General features: G+C 39.0%; 1 protein-coding gene across 1 annotated transcript in view; it reads right to left on the minus strand.

Moving 5' to 3' along the window:
* THSD7B (thrombospondin type 1 domain containing 7B) overlaps positions 1 to 14,969 on the minus strand; it is a 241,363-nt gene extending 226,394 nt beyond the window's left edge. The window contains exon 1 of the mRNA XM_058839930.1: positions 14,831 to 14,969. Within this exon, the coding sequence (XP_058695913.1) occupies positions 14,831 to 14,969 (139 nt within the window). The remainder of the gene's footprint in view (positions 1 to 14,830) is intronic.
* Positions 14,970 to 21,748: the final 6,779 nt, after the last annotated feature.

Here is a 21,748-nt window from a genome sequence, read left to right on the forward strand (position 1 = left end):
GGATCTGATCATATGGGAGCTTCAGCTGTAGAAACAGACGATGCTGAAACAAGATCTGATCCAATCTGTTCATTTGCCACTGTTCAAAACCTGCGAAAGGTGAACAGGTCGCCCTGGAGCCCACGGCGCTTGCAGGCAGGGGATTTCCAGCCACATACACTTGTTTATTCCCATTTATTGCTTTTAACACAACCCAGCATCCATTTGTGGTACACCACATTTGCTCTAGGTCATCAACTTTAATCTAATTTTGTTCTAAAACCGAGCAACTTTTCTTCAAATTACAGTTCAGGTGCACTGCAGGTGAAGATGCAAGTTAGGCAATCACTGCACGTTATCAGACAAATATTTAAGCAAAAAATAGCAGCTCACTCTTAAGGTAGAATATTTACAAATGTGTGCAGTGGTTCTATGGGATTGAAATGGCAAACAGCACCTCAATTGTAAACTGAGGAAACTTTAGCCTGAGAGCAGCATTTGTGCTGACCTCCAGGGTAGGCAATGCTGGCACAGGGACACTTGGGGGGCTGTGGACACAACACAGAGCAGAGCAACCACATGAACGTGCACATCTGCACTTCCATGGAGCAACAGAGCAACTGAGCAAGCAGCACAAGCACGTTACCCAGGTCAGAAATGCACACAACAGCCCATTTTCAGTATGCCTTATCAAACAGCTGGGCAGTCTGAAAGCTCCCCAAAACCATTTAGGAGAAGCATATTAAAGCAAACCAGCCCCAGTTCAGATGACTTTAAAATTCCAGGCTAAATTCTGCTTTATAAAAGCTGATTCATGAACAGACCAAATATTGCTGTTCTGGGATGCACAACAAAGAGTGGGGCAGATGGTCTGGGGTGGCAGCAGCTTCACTCATCTGATTTTAATCCATCACCACAACCCTGTCAGAGCCTCAGTCACGTGTGTCTCCCTTAACTCATTTGTTCGGTTCACACAAGGCATCCAGAAAAACTCACTGAACAAGATGTACAGCTCATATTTACTACTCAACCCTGCCAGCATTCCTGCTTTTTTAAACAAGATTGGAGAAATAAATTTGCTCTTGGCTGCAAGAACCTCTGCCAGCTTTTCCATTCTAACTGTGTTTTAATCGGATCAGCCCTTAAACTTTTCAAAAAACAGTATTTAATGAAAACAAACAGATGTACAACTGCCGAACGTCACCGGGAGACTGTTAACATGTGTCATCACCAAGTTTTAATAGCAAAACTAAAAAAAAACAAAGATTGAGAGTTATGACAGGGAAATATGGTTGCTATAGAAGTCCAGCTTCCACTAGACAACACTCGCAGCAGAGAGGAGTTCCCACGCACAGCCCGAGCAGGTGCCTGTGCCGGAGTTGACATGCACACTTCAGCCCCCTCCTGCCCTCCCACTGCTCACCCTCACAGCTGCTGCAGGCCAGGCCACTTCTCAGACTGCTGATTCAACAGAAAATCCTTCCAAATACAGGGGCAAAACATAGCTTCCTTCAAGTCAGGCTTCAAATCGACTCCTCAAGCAGCACGAGCTGACCTGAGCCCCTGCGGAGTGGGGATATGGGTGGAAATGTCCTCCTGTGCCCAGGGGAGGACACATCCCCCTGTGGCAGCATTTCTATCCTGCAACCTCCTGCATAAATACACCCACCTGAACAGGTTCCATTCACCAGCCAAGGCAGCTTCTCCAGAAGATAATTCCACTTGCAGCATGCTCAAAAATACCCCCATACACATTATGATCCCTATTTCTAAGAACAGAGCTGAAAATGGTTTCTCCCTCTACTTCCCACAGGAAAGCAAAACAAAGAGCCTGTCTAAACTTTCTTCCCTTTTCTTAATGAAACTTTTATCGATTTTTCATCCTTGTGAATCATTGCCTTGGAGCAACTTCTTTTAGCCGCAGGTTCTCACATTTAATTTGTATGTATGCTTAAGGGAAAGTTTATCAACAGAGTCTCCAGAAAGACACTAGAAGGGTTTTATGAAAAAGCTATAAAATTTTACATATGGTATTTACCAGCCTAGTTTAACAAGAACAACCAGAAAAAAAAAATTAAAAAAAAAAAAATCCAGAATAATGCATGACATTGGCATTAACAATCAGCAGATTCCTGTGACATCCTATGGCACCTCCATGTAGCTGTCAGGGCACAAAGCATATAGAAGTCAGGCTGAATAAATTTGTTCTGATAAAGAGGAAAGATAAAAAAACACCAGACATTCATTGAGATGTATGGATCTTCCACATGTTAACAGCTACCCAAAGATAAGGAGAACAGAACACATGTGTGTGTCAATAGGATAACAGGACAGTTTCTGGCACTAAAATGTGTATTTGAGTTGGGCATAAAGAAACTGCTAGGATTTAGTGAATAAATAAATGAAAAATCCATCAGCAATACATTAACAGACAAGACAGCTTTGCCAATACCAAAGACATAAAAAGGAACAAATCTCTGATAATTTATTAAGCTAAAATTTTCCAGCTGCTTCAATTGCTATTTACATGGGAAAAAAAAACAACTCAAATGCTACAGACTTTGTAGTTCTCATTCATGCAGAATACATTCATTTTACAGGTCTAGGGAGGGAACAAATTTATGGGCCAACAAGCAGCATCCAGTAATTCAAGCAACTATTACTTAGATCTGTCTTTAAGAAAAGGAGGTATCCTTTTGCTTAGAAGTTAATCTTTTGCATTGTGATTTATATTATCTAAATGGCACTATCCACAAGTAAAATATTGGCTAGAATTGGTTCCACAAAACCTGAAAATAAGGATCCTTCACAAAGGATCCAGGTTTCTGGGGGGAAAAAAAATATAAAGTAAACAAATCAGGACCCATAAAACTTTTTTAAAAAATGTAAGAAGTTGAATCATCTGTCACTTTATCAGTCCAACACCTGTTATCTTTGAGAAGTGAAGCAAAAGGAAAGCCTGATGGAAATCTTTTCTCCATTCTCTCATGTCTGTCTGCACTGAAGCATCAACTCACTAGTACTGTCCTAATGATGATAACACAATTGTCCTTAACTACTTCCCAAATTACCTGATTAAGGAAGGAATTCAATAGTGTTTCCTAGGCAGTATCAATTAATACTCACCAGCAGACATCTATAACGGAGCCTGCAGCGCGCTGCCCACACAGCCGGGAGCAAAGCAGAGGAGGGGGAGAGAAACCACTGCTGGCCACAGGAATGACACTGAACAACAAACTGAGCCAGTCAGACTCCCAGGCTGGATTGTGCCAAGGGAAGAGTCCTGGAACTGCAGTTCCAAGTCCTGGAACTGCACAGGAACAAGTGCAGGATGAAGCCAGATGAGATTACTTATGCAGGATGCTTATTCCACTGAAAGAGATGTGGCAACACCAGCACCAGGAGCAAAAAGGGGATTTCATCAAGATAAACAGATTAAAAAAAAAATGTTTGTTGATCATGACAATTAGGTCTTCTATTCCAAATAGGTTTAAGAACTGCAAAAAGTTATTGGGATAAGGAAAGATATGGGAAATTTTTTAACTCTCACCAAACAGGCCATACCAAAACACTGAGTAAAAGAAAGAACATTTATAAAATCCTACATGAAGCAAACATGAAAAGGTTGCTCAGCTGCAAGATAACTGAGCAATGTAACCTTTCAAAGCAGCAACAAAAAGCGATTAGACCATCCCTTGGATTGAAAATGATTGATCATGCTGCTGGTATTGGAATTGGAGTTGACTATAATGCTTTTTATGTAATTGCTTTATTGAATGCAGCATAGCTTGATTTGGCAATATAGTCAGAACACTGCGAGTTTTACCAGTTCTTTAGCTCCTGATACACCACAGACACAGTTACAATACATTTATCCCAAGGACACTGGATTAAATGGCACATACTAAGGTTGCCTCCTGACCTTTCAGTTAAGGTCTACGGGGAATCTTCTGCCTGCAGAATCATCTAGTTGATTTGAGTACCAGCAGCTTTCCATCCTCTGCATCTGTTCGCTGGTGCATTCCATAAACTATATCAAAAAAACCCTTAAATCTGATTTGGGGCCCTGTGTGCTGTAATAATTAAATCATTCTGAAGACTTTGAAAGCTGGTTCGTCCATTAAAAAAAAAAAAAAAAATCAATCAAGGACGAGTAAGTCACAGTGAAGAAGAGTAAATAAAACTTTCTTTTTATATTGGAGCACATTAAAATATACATCTATGGGAAAAGCATTGGGGGTTAGGAGTTGTTTGATTTTAACCTTTGTTTTTATCTAAAAAAAACAGCTTCAAAATTTGAATGTAACTGCATAGAATTACATTTTCTCACCTGCTTTTCAATTTCTTTGATTTACTATCCCCTGGTATCACTCCCTGCTCTTTGAAGAGAGTCCTGGCAAAGGTCAGCAGTCAATTAACCATCAATAAATACCCAACATGAGAGTGATAATTTCGGGCTGCCTGAGCTCCCATTACTAAACTGAACAACACCTTCGAAAGCTCATAACAAAAGGCATAACGTACTGTGGAGTGTTCTGAACATAAATACAATGTTACCTTTAAAGCAGTAAGTATAAAAAATATCAAAGGAGGTATGTAATACCAAGTTTTATCATCTATTGCACACGTATATTGATTTAACCGAGACACGCTCACTTATCTACAAAGCAAAAAATTGGGTTTTAAGTACTGTACTTTGCAAGACCCTTAGGGCACAATAACATTACTGTCATCATTTACTCCAACTTCCCCCGCTCCCACTTGATCTGTCCCCAGCCTTTTCAAAACATTGCAGCTCTGTTTCTATTTCTGCCACCACTGTGCCCTTGGCTGGATGGCAACTCTGCAATTATACACGGGTGACATAAAACACAGGCAAAAATGAATGCATGAACACACACACACAGGCACTGACATCTAAGCAACATATTTAACACTCAGACACATGGATAATTTTCCCAGTGCTGTGCAGGCAAGGATGTACTTGGGGTTTTGAGAAGGTTGTTTTGCAGACTTTCTCATGTTTGAAATTGTTTGGGGACAATCCTGAAAGCAAGATCATCTTGGCATTTTGCAGAGGAATGCAGGAGATAGAGCATTGATATTTCCTTAAGAGAAAAGGGGGATCAATAACAGTTAAAGTTTGGATAAACCCTCATCATGAGATTCCTGCAACTTCAAAATGAATCCGAGAGCCTCCTGTTAAAAGCAGACACAACTTCCAACCTGCAGAATCACAAATTTCACACTAACAACGTTTTAAATCAAGATAAAGCTACACAGCACTTATGAAATATTTAATGCAAATTGAAAAACAGATGTACTGAATTAGTTTAACTGAAAACACTAAAGTTTACGTAAGTTATTCTTGTGATACACCATATGCATTTTACACGCAGAGCTGCAAATAATTTAATGAAATTCGTTTTCACTTCTGCTTGGATACAGCATTATTTTATTAATGCAACCAAGAATATTATAGGAATGACAATAAAAACATGAGTGCTACCTTATGAGCACTACAGTTAATAAAATAACTTCCAGAAAGTTTCTGGTGTTTAATCACTAAAGCCTCCTTTTAATCCTTGTCTGTAAAAACTCTAATTCTGTACCTCATCCAGACAGCTGCTTCAAAGCTCTGCAGCTAATACACATCTAAATTTATTGAATGCATAGAAAATTAAATATTTTTTTTCTCTATCCAGTGTTTCCAGTGTGAAGATCTTCAATAGATAGAAGAAAAGTGCTTATGTTTCTAAGAAGCAGATGGGTGATATAAATGTAACTAATGGGTCAAAAGATATTCAAGATGTCACAAGTACTGAAGTTTTCCCTTCAGCAGCTCCAAACCTGTGAAAGTTGATTATAAATGTCACCATATAGAGAAGTAAAACATGCCTCATATGTAGGTGGATATTATTACACTATCAAAATTTGAAGGTCTTTGGATCTCAGGGGTGACAGAATAAACCCCAAAAGACACCAAACAGTGAAAAATTTCAGTCGGTAACACAATAAACACCAGATATCCCCCGGATTTAACCACATGGGTGGCATGCCCAGTCATGGTTCATATTTCTGTTGACTTATTCAATGGATCAATAAAGTCCTGATAAAGACTTAAAGAAGTACCTACCTTGCACATTTAATTGTTAAGCAAATTGAAAACATAATGCTTTAAATGTCAGAATTTTTCAGAGTCATACAGCGTGAACTATTCTTGCAAATGAAGCGTAGGAACACTTTTAAAGCTGCTGTTGACTAAGCCAGGGAACATGAACCCCTTATTACCACTTAATTCTGTACAGGGTGTAAGCACAACCCCGAGCTCACTCGCAGTTCCTTGGGTTGTGCTGGTGACATCAGCCCCTCCTCAAAGCTGAAAATCTGACAGCACTGCTTTACAGAGCCATGAAGAGCTTTTAAACAGATCCTGGGAAAATAATACAACAAGCAAGCAGCAAATTACTGCTTAAGGTAACTCAGGGAGGTTGCCTGGTCCTATCCCCGGGATCAGCTGGGTACCACGGCGCACACACTCAGCAGTGTGGGCTCCGCGTCGGAGGCGCTGGGCTGGCTTCTCTTTGAACATATGCCCTTTCAAGTGAAATTAATCACTCTCTTTATCACTCCTGCAGCATCTGGAGCCATAATCATTACCCAACTGCTGGGAAAGAAATGAAACCACTAATCGCACGGGGAGCAGGGCTTAGCGTTCAGAGCAGGAAAGTTTTTATTAAGTTCTCATTTGAAAAGTGATTTTTCATGGCTGGCCTTACAGGACATGCCACGCTAAAGCTGGATCTGCTTCAGCAGCTGTCTACAACTCACCCCCAGCATACAGAACCAATGTATTTAGAACCACTATAATGAGGGTTTAACATGCTTTTCCAAACTTAGCTCTATAATCCTAAATCACTGTTACACGCAAGTATTACATGGAGACACATTCAACCGTGAGCTTTCAAAGTCTCTGGAGGAAGGAACTGCAGAATTCTGCAAAAGGGAGAGACCAGGCAGTGTCAGCAAGAGCAAGGACCAGGCAGTGCCTCTGGAATCACATCCTGCACTTGGACTGGTCTCAGCCCAGGCAAACTGAAGCTCTGATGCTCAAAACTCCTACATTAAGTGGCCATTTCACCATATCTATCCACTAGCTGAGGGTGATTGAATTAAACAGTGTCAAGACTATGGAAATAACCTGGATTACCATGAAATATCCCTTCTAGCTTCTCTATTTCGTGTTCCCAGCTTATGCCATTCAAATTTCCTGAAACTAAGACAGTATACAAAGAAATGCTTTTTTCTTTTTGGAAAGGAAAGAAAAAATAACAAAATTATGATGACAAGACTATTCTCAAAAACAGCAGAAGAAAAAAAAAAAATCTAGGGAATAAAGGTACCAGAGGGCAGACTTCCCAAACCTCATGAAGAGTCCCTAGAAAGAGTCAGCAGCATAACTTGCATGCTGAGAACAACATGTATTTTAGGGATTTCTAATACAATTTTGTGTTATTTTCACCACAACTGTGCTCTACACAAGAGCTGAATAAGGAAGTGATTACCCTTATATACTGAAATAATTCAACTAAGTGGAGAAGTAAAACCCTTAAGATATACTTATTTAAAAAAAACCTGCAGGGTTCTGAACAAGGGCAGCAGAATAATTAAATCTCGTACTCCACTAAAACAGGCTGAAAATGTGATCATCCATTTTTAATGCTCCGCCTATACATAACAACAGAAATCTTTCCAACAGCTGCATTCAATTAAAAAAATATTAACCCCAAGGAAAAACTACAAAAACATCCCCATCTGTTTTTCTTGCCACTCACTGTGCTTCTTTTGTGACTGAAATATGTACAACAATACAACCCAACAAAGTTGAATGAAAGTACCACAATTCCAATAATAAGCTATCTTTTTATTTTTTAAAATGAACAATTTAAAAGAAACCACTTTTGCAGATTTTCCCCTGTGACCCCCAGCTCTGTTCCCATAGTAACTATTGAGGAAAGAAAAGCATAAGAAGCCTAACATACTTTTCCCAATACCAACAAAAAACAGAAAAAAGCACCTTATTCTCAAAAACTATTATTCTCAAGAAGAGAAGAGGGACATTAAAAGATTAGTGTGAATCTCCTGTGTAATCTAGTTTAAACCACCACCTACTGAACATCTGATGCTGGTTGACAAAGATGTTTGGTAAAGCAGGCAGTCTGACTGTAAAAGAACTGCTGAAATAGTTTTGCAAGCCAAACAATAATAGAAAGACCGGGCACATGCTGCAAAAGCTCCCCCCTGAAGGCAGCCAGCCCACAGCCAGCCTCAGCACTCGCCTCTGCCAAGGAACTCGTACTCCAAGCACACCAAGTGTTAACTTCAGCATTTATTTCAGGGTTATTTCAGTTCCTCCTCTGCTTGCCTTTTTAATTGGACTGGTACTCTGTGCTGCCTGTACTGCTTGCTGGAGTGCTTTTCTAAGAAAATATAATAAGCCAAGGATTTCTTTAAGCAGTGCCACCAAGAACCCCCCTCTTCTGTCTACAGCTCCCCACAGGAAACCAGAGCTAATAAACAAGCCAAGGAAAAACAGCACCAGATTAAGTATGTCTGTATCTCTAACCAGCATCCCAAACTCCTCCAGAAGCTATTCCAACATCTCTGATGCTGGCTGGCACTCCCTGTGCCACAGGTCCTTCAGCCATGTCCCATACATGGAGCCTGGTGGGATAAGGACAGGACCCAGCTGGGTGTGCCATGGGCTGCTGTGGCATTTATCCAACCCAGCAGCAGACCTCAAGCACCTGGAGGAAAGACCAGGCTGGAAAATGATGTTCTGGCATAAGAAAGCTTCTCCAGCTTTAATGGAACTCTTCTGACGTACATTTGTCTTGTTCTCTGCACCACTCTGCAGGATTTCCTGCCTGAGGACATAAGGTCTCCCCTAACTTTGAAATGTCTCACCCACCTAAACATGAACTGACCAACCCCTGCAAAGGGTTAGAAATCAAGGCAACAGGTGCATGTCCACAGTTCCAAGACAAGCTGGATTCAGCTGTTGAGAAAATAAGACCAGATGATGATACCAATCTCAGAAGTGGAATAAGAGGGGTGAAGTGGAGCAGCAGAACCACATGTAATAAAACTTTGAGATTCATGGAACAGAAGGGTGGAAATGTGGATAGGAAATGGTAAGGAACAAAGAAGAAAGAAAACCAAATATTTATCAATCTAAAACAGCTGCACTTCTGTCTGAGGAAACGTGAGATTAGCTTTGACACTACCCTTACAGTTTCTCAAATATCAGTGACTAATATCAACCAGCATATTAAATTTTGCTCCTAATGAAATTTTGCAAAACAACTTCCTTTGAATCTTCAAATGTTATTGGTTTTTTAAAGTGTTTTATAGAAATAGAAGCATAATTTATACTGTCTCATAAAATGTTATTTGTAAGTAATTATTTTAGACAAATTTAGAACTGAAGTACTATTTTCTTATTCAAATCACTCTTTTAATGGCTACATAATGAAATTACGCCAACACATTAAAAACAACTACACTGCTCCAAATGAAACTGTTCACTACAAAATATTTCTTCAAAAATTATTCTGAGATATTTTAAGCCAGACATTTCTAATTCCAATTAAATACAGCAAAATATCAGTAGGTGGAATCTTAATTGAGATTTTATATAATTCTGAGGAGCAGCGCTAAGAAAAGATTTCATTTGACCAACCAGTTCTAAGTTTACTCACAGGAGTCCAGAAACTTGGTATCCTCAATTCATAAATGCATTAGCAGCAATGACCAAAAGAAGAATTACTTAAATTAAAGAGTAGTCTGGCTCAGGAACAGAAGCATAAACTGACCATGAATAAAGTTAAAGGTAAAAATAAGAAGATTTATCATTTTAGAACAAGTTTTCATTACCAGGTTTATGGCAGTGTCCTGGTTATTTTGAGAACAGAACTTAACAGGTTTTGTTTAAAACTACAAATTGCTTCTGCTGTCAATACTACAAGACTGCAATCTATAACCCAGGAGCATCACTTCTGTTACAACCTCTTAGCATAGTGAAGATCCTTTGAATCATACAAAGTTTGATTAAATCAGGGCTAAATTTCCACTTAAAAGTTTCAGCATTTAAAACTCCACCAAGGCATCATAAGAACAACCCACAATTCGAATGTTTACCACACAATGTGAAGCTTGGAAGCATCAGTCAGATAAATCATAAACCTTCCAGACACCACACAAAGATGACTAAAAAGCCATTTGTGCTTCATTCATGAGCTGCTATCCTATCAAATAAAGAAACCACTTCATTTAGGACAGATAATCACTCTCCATTTTGTCGAGCTTTTAGAAAAACTTCACTTGTTGCAGAGCTATTTTTGAATCTCCTGTCAGCAGGTTTGAGCTCCGCTGTCCTTTGAAGACCTGGACTCCTTTTAACATTTGGTGTACGTAGGTAAAAGCTTGTCTTTTAAGACATAAGGTCAAAGGCATTTCCAAACCAGCACTTGACCTTCCTGAAATTACAATCTTGAGAAAGGGCATTTTATGGCAGTATTATCTGAGAACAGAGAACAAAAGACCTTTTTCATCATAGTCAGGGCTGGCTCACCCACACTCACAAGTGGTTCAAAGGTTCCTCCACATTAGAAGTTGTTCTCTGAAAAGTTCATTTTGTGCCTTTCCCATTATGGATTGTTTCTGAAGAATGACTAAAGATCAAAACCCATTTGCTAACCCTATTTTAAGGACGACTTTCAGATACAGGTAGAAACTCCAAATTAAAGTTTTTATATGCTCACCTCGGGCAGGAGTACTTACAGCTCACACACCTGGCTCCCAAAAGCCCACAAACTCCAGACATTTAATGGTTTCTTCCTCAGGTAAAAATCTCTCTGCTGTGATCAGAATCATTACAAACCCATTTCCCAGTCTGATACCTCACTTTCAGTGCTCTTCCATTCATATCAGGGACATGTCCCTGCTGGGCTAAACAGCCATCCTGATTCATTTTTTCTAGAGAAGGAAAACTCACTGGGACACAACATCTGGTTTCTAACAGTCCCCTTCTTCCCTTCTACAGCAGACACAGGATTATTTCCATGACAGATAGCATTCCCACCATGACCAAAGAACAGTTTTTCTAAAAAATCAGGGCATTTTCATCCTAGCAAAAATGTTTTTATAGTATTTCCCTCATTAAAAAATAAAGCTATGTCATTGCTTTAGCTCTGAGAGCCTTTTATGGGCTATGTCCCTTATATCTTCCATTCTGTTTGTATTTTGGGGGAAACAGCACATGCCTGAGGTGTAGTTTGTGGAGGAGCTGAAGACACCAGCAGTGAAGGGGAGACAGAAACCTGTCCATGACCCACAAAAAGAATATGTGGAAAGAGACACTCCAGCACTTTGTAATCCTAATTATCAGCCCCTTCCCCTAAAGCACCCAAAATATTTGCACATATCTTACACTTAATTCTGATTTTGGAATTACATTTTAAAGCTTCACAAAAAAAAAATTAAAAAAAATAAAAAAATAAAAAACAAACAAACAAAAAACCCCTAGAATTATGCTGTGGGCTCATGTGTGTGTGTCAACACATAGTTTTAAAAGCTTGAATGGTCATCACTAAAACATAGGCATACTATCACTACAGAAATTCCAGGAACCCTTAGGACTACTGAAGTGTTGGAGAAAATTAACAGGGTGAAATATGCAAATTACTAATTGGCAACTGCATTAAATACTATTAACTTACAAGAATTTGGTCCAATTAAATTTAGCAAGTGTGAGAAAATGATTCAGTTATTTTATGTTGCTGAGTAATTCAGCTGATATGATTATTGCTTTCATGTTTAGTGGCCACTAAATGTCTGGAAACCAGAAGACACGGGGTACAGATATTAATTTATTTATAATTTCTAGAAGCCAAAAGCTCAAAATAAATGGTTTCAAGACAGGCCACAAACAAGCAATATGCAAGTGATAGCCCTCTGAATAGCTGAGGGGAGGGTATGTATAAAATTACCTCACACTGCCAAGTTCTCATGTTTTAGAATTACAGAGCCTGAGGTTTTTTGTAGCTGCAGTGTTTTCAGTACTGTTGTTTTCCCCTACACCAAGACCACTAAAAGCCCAGCACGAAAATGTACAAGTCTTCATTAGACAGTGTCAAGGATTTAGCTGAAAAAAAGTCTGTATTATAAACTGCATCAATGATATGATTTTTTTCTTTCCCCCAGCCCCATCCATATTAAGGATGCCTCCCTGGATTTGTGTGTGCTAGGAAAATTTATTTCAGTACATATAAATTCATTTTCATAAAGTCAGAGCTTTCAGTAGCATAATCTTATTTAATTATAAAGCATGACATTTCAATAAGAAGTTGAATTTCTCCACAGCAGGTAAGTAACTTTTACAATAGACAATTGTAGATTTAAAAACAGAACAGATCATCCCCTTTCCCATTATGGATTGCTCATTTCTCATCAGATTGTTTTATTAAGAAAAAGGACAATAGCTGCAGGTTTTCTTTCTATTGGAATGGATCTGCTCAGCTTTTATTTTAAAAGTTACTCAAATTTTGGTTCACTGTGCTGTGCTTTTATTCACTTTTTATTATTTTGTATTGGGCACAAAAAATTCTCAAACTATAGGATGATTTTTTTACAATTATTATACAAGCCACAGGTTTCAACAGGTCAAGATCTCCATGATCTACACCCCAGAGTTATTCTATTATTAATACCTTGCCACAAGGCGCTATGTTGACCCTTCTACCTCTCTAGATCCACCTATTCAATTTAAGTCACCACCCCTCTCTTTCCAAAACACTTCCTTTTAATCTTCTGAAAGATACACCTTTGTGATTAATTACAGCTAAAACACCTTTTCAGTTAAGGTATGAAAATGCTTACAAAATCAAGCTACATATGCCACCCTGACAGCAGACTGCCATTTACTGCCCATTGTGTTATTTCTTAGGACAACTGCAAAACCACAAGATTCAGGATTTAGAAATGCTGATGCTTCAACTACTACTGCAGAGGAAGTAGGGGCTTCTCAAATTATACTTAGATTCTCAGCAAAACAAAATTATTTGGATGAACATACTATTCCAATTTTTCAACCTGCAACTAAAAATTTGGGGCTTAGATGTAACTTTTATCTAACTTGTAACAAAATATTTCAATGGGGGGAAAAAAAAGGGAGGGGGGTAATGGTTAGAAATATTGGAAAAAAATATTTTTTCCTCAATCAGGACAATACATTTAGCTGAAACTCACAAGGTATTTTCATTTGGAAAACATTTCAGTCAAAGCTGTTTTCTACCTCATGTCACTCCATAAGCAGAGAAAGTACATCAAAATACTCTTAGGATTTAAAGTTTTTAAGGTTACTCTCAAGAGATCAGATATTTTTAATCCACTGTGGGAGTCGCAAGAACTGACAATTTTCTTGTGCATCTGGAAGAGGAACCTTTACAACAAGCCCATTGTGGGGCTTCCAGAGCATGGAGCCCACACAAACCTGGGCACCAAATTTTCTTAGTTCTAATTACATCTGCCCCAGATGCCTTTGAAGCATTGAAAGCTCTTTATTTTCAGCTGGAATCATCAAGTCAATTAAAATTTTATGATTTCCACTGCACAGCCCTAAAGACTGACTGTATAACATGCTTTGGAACTGAAGAGAAGACAGACAGCACTGAAGGCTCTAATTTGTCTTAAGAAAACAACTCTACCTTTCAAAGCTTGTTCAAAAATCATGTAAATAACAGTGAATTGGAGGAAAGAGAGTCATTGATTATTTCCTCCTCATTTCACATGCTAGACAGTGTAAAGAAAAAGTCTTTAGAAATCTAGTATCATGCTGTACTTTACCAGCCCTTCCCCAGCTCCTCAGACCAGCATCCCAGCAGGAAGTTTGTGTAGATCCTATCAGAAGGACAGTTCTCCCAGAAAAATTACTTCATTATTCCACTAATTCAGTCTCTTACGTTCTACAGAAATGTAATTAAAACACAGATAACCAAAATACCAAAGAACCTCTCTCAAAAAAAAAAAAAAAAAAAAAAAAAAAAGAGAGAAATTATTTTTTTCATTATATTTAATTGCTCTCTTGCTCAGTCACAAAATGCCAAACCTCAAAGGGATCCTGGGCGATGAAACCCCTGGTTCAGCTGGGTATTTTTGATTAAGCACTTTAAGTAAACATTTCCCAAATTTGCCAATCTTTCCATTTCATTGAACATCCTCTGCTGTTGTGTGTTGTGCTACAAAACAAGCATCCAATGCACCATGTTTGGTTCTGTCAGTTGTACCACCACATCTCCCAAAGCATCTTCACATGTTTCCACATCTTGTACACATTCCACCTCTGTGTCTATCCAACCTGACTGAGGGACAGAAATAATTCACTAAATGTGCCAATGGAATTATGAATAGATCAACCAAGAGCATGCACTTCTGACTGAGTTCATCCTGAGAGATGCTGGTGTGCTTCTTGCATACAAAAATTAAAAAGAAAATTATTAAATATTTTGAAGAAATCATTATATCATTAGGATGATAATCCAGTAAAAATACTTAGATGAAAAGCATTAATGAATCCTCTGCTCTGGGTACATAATTGCAACAGACATGTAGATTACTAATGTCAAACAGAGATTAACCCCTTCTGTGTTTAAAAAAAAAAAAATTAGAATACAAGACATTATCAGACTTTAATAATTTATTGTTGAACTAAAACAGAACAGAGAAAGGACAATCATGCCATCCTTTAATACAGCAAATACCTAGTAGAGAAGCTAACATAGCTTTTTCCTACCTGTTTTCCAGACAAACTGGTGACCTCTCCTGGCTTCCAGATCAGCTGTTTGCAACATTAAGAAAACAAACAAAAGGAAGGGCTTCCCCAGGCTCTGCCATGCCCAATGAGGAGAAACCCAGTTCTGTTGTAGAAGCATAATTCAGATAATTCAGTCTCTTGTATTCTTTGGTCCTAGAATTAACAAAAAAACAAAAAGAGAAGGTTTATTAAAATATTTAAACCACAAAGGCTCAGCCTAAGGGTAACCTGGTGGCTGCTGTGGATGTTCCAGTCCAGTGTGTGCCAGATTTGATAAGGAGAAGTCTGTTACAGGTGTTTCACTTGGAGTGGGAGGAAAGAAAATGAGGAGGGGAAGAGAGAGAGGCAGGGCCAGCTCCCAGAGGACATACAGTCCCATTCTACAAAGTACTGTAAATGCTTTTAGCAGGCTCTTAAGAAGAAATCTGCCAGTGCCAATAAATGGCAAGGGATCCAGTGGCAGTGTGTGGTGTGTCCCTTCTTTCCTCTCTTTAGCTAAAGCAGGAATGTTATCATGATACAGGCAGACTAAACCAACGTGAGAGTGGATTCCATATACAAAATTCAGCTCCAAATCCAGACCCCACACCCTACACTTAAGATCCAGGTCTAGCAGTGTTTTAGCTCCAAACCCTGAGTAAGACATGGGACACACAAGAGCAACATCAGAAACACAGCAGGAAAAGCAGGAAAATGGGGGTTGTTTATCAGCTCAGGATGGACCAGCTTGAAAAGGAAAGCCAGACCTACACAGGCTTTTCTATGGAATTGCATCTTTGAGCTCCAAGTCAGAGACCAGTTACTCCAGAGAGGTCTCTCTGACTAAGGGATGTTAATTAAGGTCCCCAACACTTCAGACAAATACCAGAGCCACATTGTGAATGAGGCAGGGGTGGATCAAGTTCTGCTGCTGCAGCAGTTTCAGACCACACAATTCATTAAAATAATCACTGAGTGGTGTTGGAAGCAAGAAGGAATGTTTCTCTGGCTCCTTCATACAAAGCAGGAGACCAAGTCCTAAACACCAGCTTCAGCAAACACCCCCATTGTTTATATACTACAGAAAATCCTCCAAACAGCATAGATTAAGAAACTCATACAACAAAATAAAATCTTAAAAATTCCAATTCAGTCTAATAATTCCAATCTTTGTGTCTCTCATTCCACAAGATGACCAACTAGACACTCAGGCAGATTTTACATGAGTTTCAAGATATTTTGGATTCATCCATATTCAGGTGAGAACAATTTAAAAATCTCAAAAAACATTAATGGTACTTCCACATCAAACAAGTTTCTGATGTAAATTTACATATTAATTTTTCTGATGCAACAGCTTTTTGTATTTATACCATGGTTAAATTCTCCACATAGTTCTACTTATTAGTGATTAATCCTACTTTTATAGGTAAAAATGTCACATCCATACTTGCATAAGGAAGGAGATAACACCTGTCTTCAAGATTTGTCTTCATGGGCATAATCTTGGCGATTTTCATTAAAATTATCAGTTATTAGAAGTTCAGTCCAGAAAATTCTATTACATTCCTAACCTTATGAAAAGCAACATTGTCATAGCACATAATACACAGCATCATTCTTGATAAGAAGCTGAAGATAAATCTGGAAATTGTACACACTGAATATACAGTAGAGCTTTTAATTCCAAGCTGTATTCAAATTACTTTGAAACAGTTTCTATCATGATAAATTCATGCAATTACATTTAATCAGATATTGACTAACTACAGTGGGAGATACAATGCAATATCTGTTATCTGGTTTAGTTCATTCTCGCATTTCAGATGAACAGCATCTCATGTACAACCTAAAAACCCATCAACCTGACCAAATGCAGTAACATGGGCAAGGGACCACATGTATGCTTTGCTCATGTCTTCTGGGTTCATTTTATTCCGAATTCACATTTAATTCAGAATGCAACCCACCAAGTCCCAACAGCCAGGCAATGTAACACAGACCACAAAGTGGCTTCATAGGAAGCACACAAGCTCAGAAATCTTGAGCATCACTGAGAAATCCAGTGCAGCAGTAAAGTCCTGGTGTGTGGGGAAGAAGGGCTCTCAGAAATCCTGCAAGCCAGCATTTTTTGCCCATCAGGATGGCTGCTCACCTCACACAGAAGAGCTGAGGAGGAGCGACTCGCCCAGTGCCTTCAGCATCGCAGTCACCATCTACGATGGTCGGAAAACAGAGTCACCGACTTTCTGTCAAGGGAAGGAGAAGAATTAGTGACACTGGCTCCAATACCAGTTTTGTATGTTTTACACACAAAAACACAAAAGCAGGAAAGAAATTATTTGTGTGCTCAGATTTCAGCACTGGAGGAGAGCCTCACGCTCAGCCCCGCACAGAGAGCACTCACTGCACTCGCAGGGCAGCTCTCCAGGGCCAGAAAATGCCATAAAAAATGGGAGAATCCAAGGAAACCTCAGATAACAGCTGATAAAGACACTGAGATTTTTAATGAAGCACCAGTAGTGCTCATGAGCTGCTTTCTCAATGCACTGCCTTCATCTCAGCATTCAAAGGGTCAGCAAAGAGCAGCACGTCCCTGGGAGTAGCAGCCTCCTGCCCAAAACAAGGGGTTTCACGTGTGTTCATTCTTTGGGCAGGACTACAAAGATAACTGGCTGCTGCTCCCCACAGAGCAAGAACAGAGATTACATTAAGTCAGAAAAAACAGAAATAAATTAGACACCATGACATTGATTCTAATCTCCTCCACCCCAGCAGAGCTCAATAGATTCCACTGATTTACACCCCAGCAAAGCACAATAAAAATTTGTCTGTGTATCTAGGTTTGTGTAACACAGTTTGGAATGGTAGCTGTTCTGTTCTGATATGATAAAAAATTATTGCACAGGCAACATATGCTATCTACAGAAATATGAATAAATTACATTATGAAGGCCACCAACACTTCACGTCAAATTTAGTTACATGATGTCTCAACTCCCAAATGTGTCAGCATGGCTAGCTGTAAACTGGCAAACACAGACAAGAAAGGAGAAAAAAATGAAATTTATATTTAAAAAATTGATTTCATAGAGACTAGTCATTAAATTCATGGAATTGCATAAATATCATAAAACGGTATGGGTTGGAAGGGACTTTAAAGCTCATCTCATTCCAACTCTCTGCCACGGGCAAGGACACCTTCCACTATCTCAGGCTGCACCAAGCTCCATCCAGCCTGGCCTTGGACACTTCCAGGGATGGGACAGCCACAGCTTCTGTGGGCACCCTGTGCCAGGGCCTCACCACCCTCTCATTAACATATTTCCTAAATATGTTCAAAGTATGTGCTTTAGTCTGAAAAAATCTTGCTCTTCCAAAATTATCTGTTTAGTCAATATCCTTTATAATCCAGGCCTGGCCAGTTAATAGTTTGCACTAATGAATTCCCTTGAAATTAAATAATGAGGTGCTGTTTTGATATTTGGAGGATTAATCACAAGCATCCTTGTCATTTTGTTTGGTTTGTATGGAATCTTGTTTAGAAAAACAAGGATATCATGCATTAACTGTAATGATGGGAATATACAGGCAGTCTTGAAAAAGACACGTGGAAGTTTTCTAATGATCCTAACAACATTTGCATTTTCTAATCCACTGCTAATTCTCTTAATGATAGGATAGAATAAAACTAAAAGGTTTGAAAAGCAAACTTATTTTGGGAACCTGCATTTCTGCTGAAAGCATCACATTCCAGTGACAAAATGTTAGAAATAAGTAAACATGCATATAGCTGATAAATATCTTATTTCTGAAGTGATCAAAATTTAATTTAATTTTCAACCTCAATGGAATATCCAACAGCCAAATTCCAGTCTAATCCCTGCTTAGCCAGGAAGGGGAAAAAACCTCTGGGAAACTTTTCCCATTTTCCAGCCACTACTGAGCAGCCAAAGGCAGGTTTTTCCAAGTGAGAGGCACTGTGCTAGCCCAAGAGTCCTCAAAATCATCCAGCACTGAAAATTAAAAAAATGATGGTCCCAATTTGATGGTCTCACATAATGCACTGTTAAAGAAGGGACCAGTTGCTCTTTCTCCAGATTTCCATGGGACAAGGGCCTTCTCCAGTCCTTCTGCTCCATTTGTGGGGTTTAGGCAAGCTCAGCCTGGATCTGCTCCAACATGGATTTACAAAGTATTTAATACTGAATTTAGAAAAAGATGAATTTAAACTGATCCAAACCTGAGACATGATTTCAGCCTTGTCATACATCAGTTCAATTCCCCCTGACTTCACTGAGAGTTGTGACCTTTCCCATCATGGGTAAATCTGACCTACTTTTCGGTATGAGATGAGAATGCTGACAAGGACACCTGGGTAACTCTCTCCATTTAAAACACATGATGCAATTAGAATAATCCCAAAGACTTTGAATAGCAACAACAAAAAAGAAGAGCCATTACAGGTGATATGTGTGGCTATAAATCATTTGGCAGGTGTCTAGTACAAAGATAAGCATCATTAATCATGAATAAATTTTCTTAATTCAAATGTAAGCAGTAACTGTGCAACTGTTTGCCTATTACACACAAACCCATTGCGTGTGATATTCCAAGATAATCTGGATGTTTATATCATACTCCTTATCCTCAGATAACGTCTGCCTTGCATGCTCAGAAAGCTGTTATCCAAAAAGCTAATTCTGTTCTGTTCTAAAGCAGCAGAATGACTTGTAGCAGCAAAGGCTGATCACCACAGACAAGAACTGCAGACCATGCCTGAGGGAGAGATTTCCAAAAAAACACTAATGCTGGTGTTACAGGCATGGAATTCAACAAAATAGAATAAGGAAACTAGGAACAGGCATTCAAATGCAAGTACCTAAGTGCCCAGTCCTTTATTTTCAATTTAATGATGAACATAGCTACACTAAACTTCCTTACACTTCCATACCTAAAACAAACCCTACACGTTTTATCCCTTACACATCTGGAGGGAAACAGTCTTCTGGTTAAAGCAGAGGCACCCAAAGTTCACTCCACTCCTAACTCTGTCAGAAACTTCCTGTGTAAAAAGTCACCTAGGGTCACAATCTGACACTAATACTCGATTCTACAAGCACTCCCTGTGATTTCAGCAGTGACTGCATATGTGAGAATGATAGCTTGATTTTCTATACCTCTACTGCCTCCCCTCCAAACTTTAACTGAGAATATCTGCTCTTCTTCCAGGAGCATTTGAAAAAATCCTGGTTAAAAACATACAGAGCAAATGAGAGACATTTATACATCAGGATGACAACTGCCTGACAGCACTTTTGTCCTAAATGGTCACTTACTGGGATTCTAAACTTTAATCTCCACAGTTCTCTGACAATTTGCTACAATAACTGTAAGGGTAAATACTGCCTGAAAAAGTATTTGGTGTTCACACATCTTCATAGATAAGATAATTCCAAACAATGAGCAGAGAGCCTCAACCAGACTGCTTTGAGTAGGAGGAAGCCTGCACAACCTCCAAATCAGCAAAGCTCAACAGAAGTTTCATGGTCCATCTTCACACTTGAACTTCAAAAACTTTTCTCAACACTCCATTGCTGGAAAGCTCAGTAAGTCATCACTATCATTACCAGTTATATTTGAAAGTTTGGGTATTTTGGAGATGTCTATAGTCAAAACAGTAGGAATCTATTAATTATTTTCCTTTATTCTTCTATTCAATTGCATCCAATTCTTGTTCGAAGATAGAGAAAGAAGATCCTGGAAATTAAAAGCAAGCATATGAAATTACTGTACTGCCAATTAATTGCTTCTCAACTTACATAGACTTATTTGGGGTAAAAAAACCGAAGTTTTAACTGAAGTTTTCCTGCTTCAGTCTCCGTACATCCTAAAAATGTAACAAAAGCAGGTTTGAATTTAGAAGCTTAATTATAAACTTAGCTAAGTGGATTATAATGAAAGATGTTCCAGCAAGGGAGCTCAGACTGATGCATTATGACTACATTAAAGAAAACACCAGAGAATAGGCTTTCCATCAGTAGAATGACTTTAATTACAACAGTGCTGGAGCAGAACTGTTCTGTTAAACAATGCTGCTCTTACTTCTCCTTCACTCTGAGTACTTCCAGTGGACTCCACAGAAACACACTTGACTTTCAAGAATATAAAGTGAATGGGGTTTGCAGACTCTTCCCAGGAACCTGGTTCAGGAGATTATTTAAATACAGCTGAAGCAAAACTTGCTTCATTTGCACACAATCACAGGAGATTTACAGTCCCTCAGAAGGGCAGGAGGGAGACTTCCAAGTCAAGGGTTCAGGAGTTTGTGCAAGGCACCATCCTGATACTCCCCAGCTGTCCATGACACAGCCACCCCCAGCCCCACTGACAGCAGAACAACGCTCAACATCTCCCAACATCTCCCCCTACAAAGTGCATTCAGTGTGACCCACTGTGCAAGTGCCCAAATAAAATCCAAGCCCTGGACTTCTCAATGGGATTTAAGAGCCACAGACCTTTTGGTGCTTTTGCTGTTGTATCTTAGCACACAAAGTAGGGTAATTTACCTTCACAAATGTTCTTCAAGCCATTATCATACCCCTTGCAGCAGGAACAAGTACAGAGCAATTAAGATCAAAATGCTCAAGCTTGTCAATAGGCTTCTCTCATGAACTCAGGCATTGATTTTTTTCTAAGCAGCAGAACACAGAAAGTGTCCAACAACTTTTAAGTAACCTTTTCAGGCTGCTCGTGCACTTTTATATATTTCATTAAATACAAAAAAAAAAAAAAAAAAAAGGCTGTAGAAACTCAAACCAAACATCTCATCAACAGACAGTCACCTTAGAAACTCACAAAGTCCCAGTTTTTGGGGGATAAATAATGTTGGGGGGGTTATTTTATCTAGGTTATGTA

The sequence above is a fragment of the Poecile atricapillus genome, chromosome 5 (genome assembly GCF_030490865.1).
Source record: "Poecile atricapillus isolate bPoeAtr1 chromosome 5, bPoeAtr1.hap1, whole genome shotgun sequence".
Lineage (NCBI taxonomy): Eukaryota > Metazoa > Chordata > Aves > Passeriformes > Paridae > Poecile > Poecile atricapillus.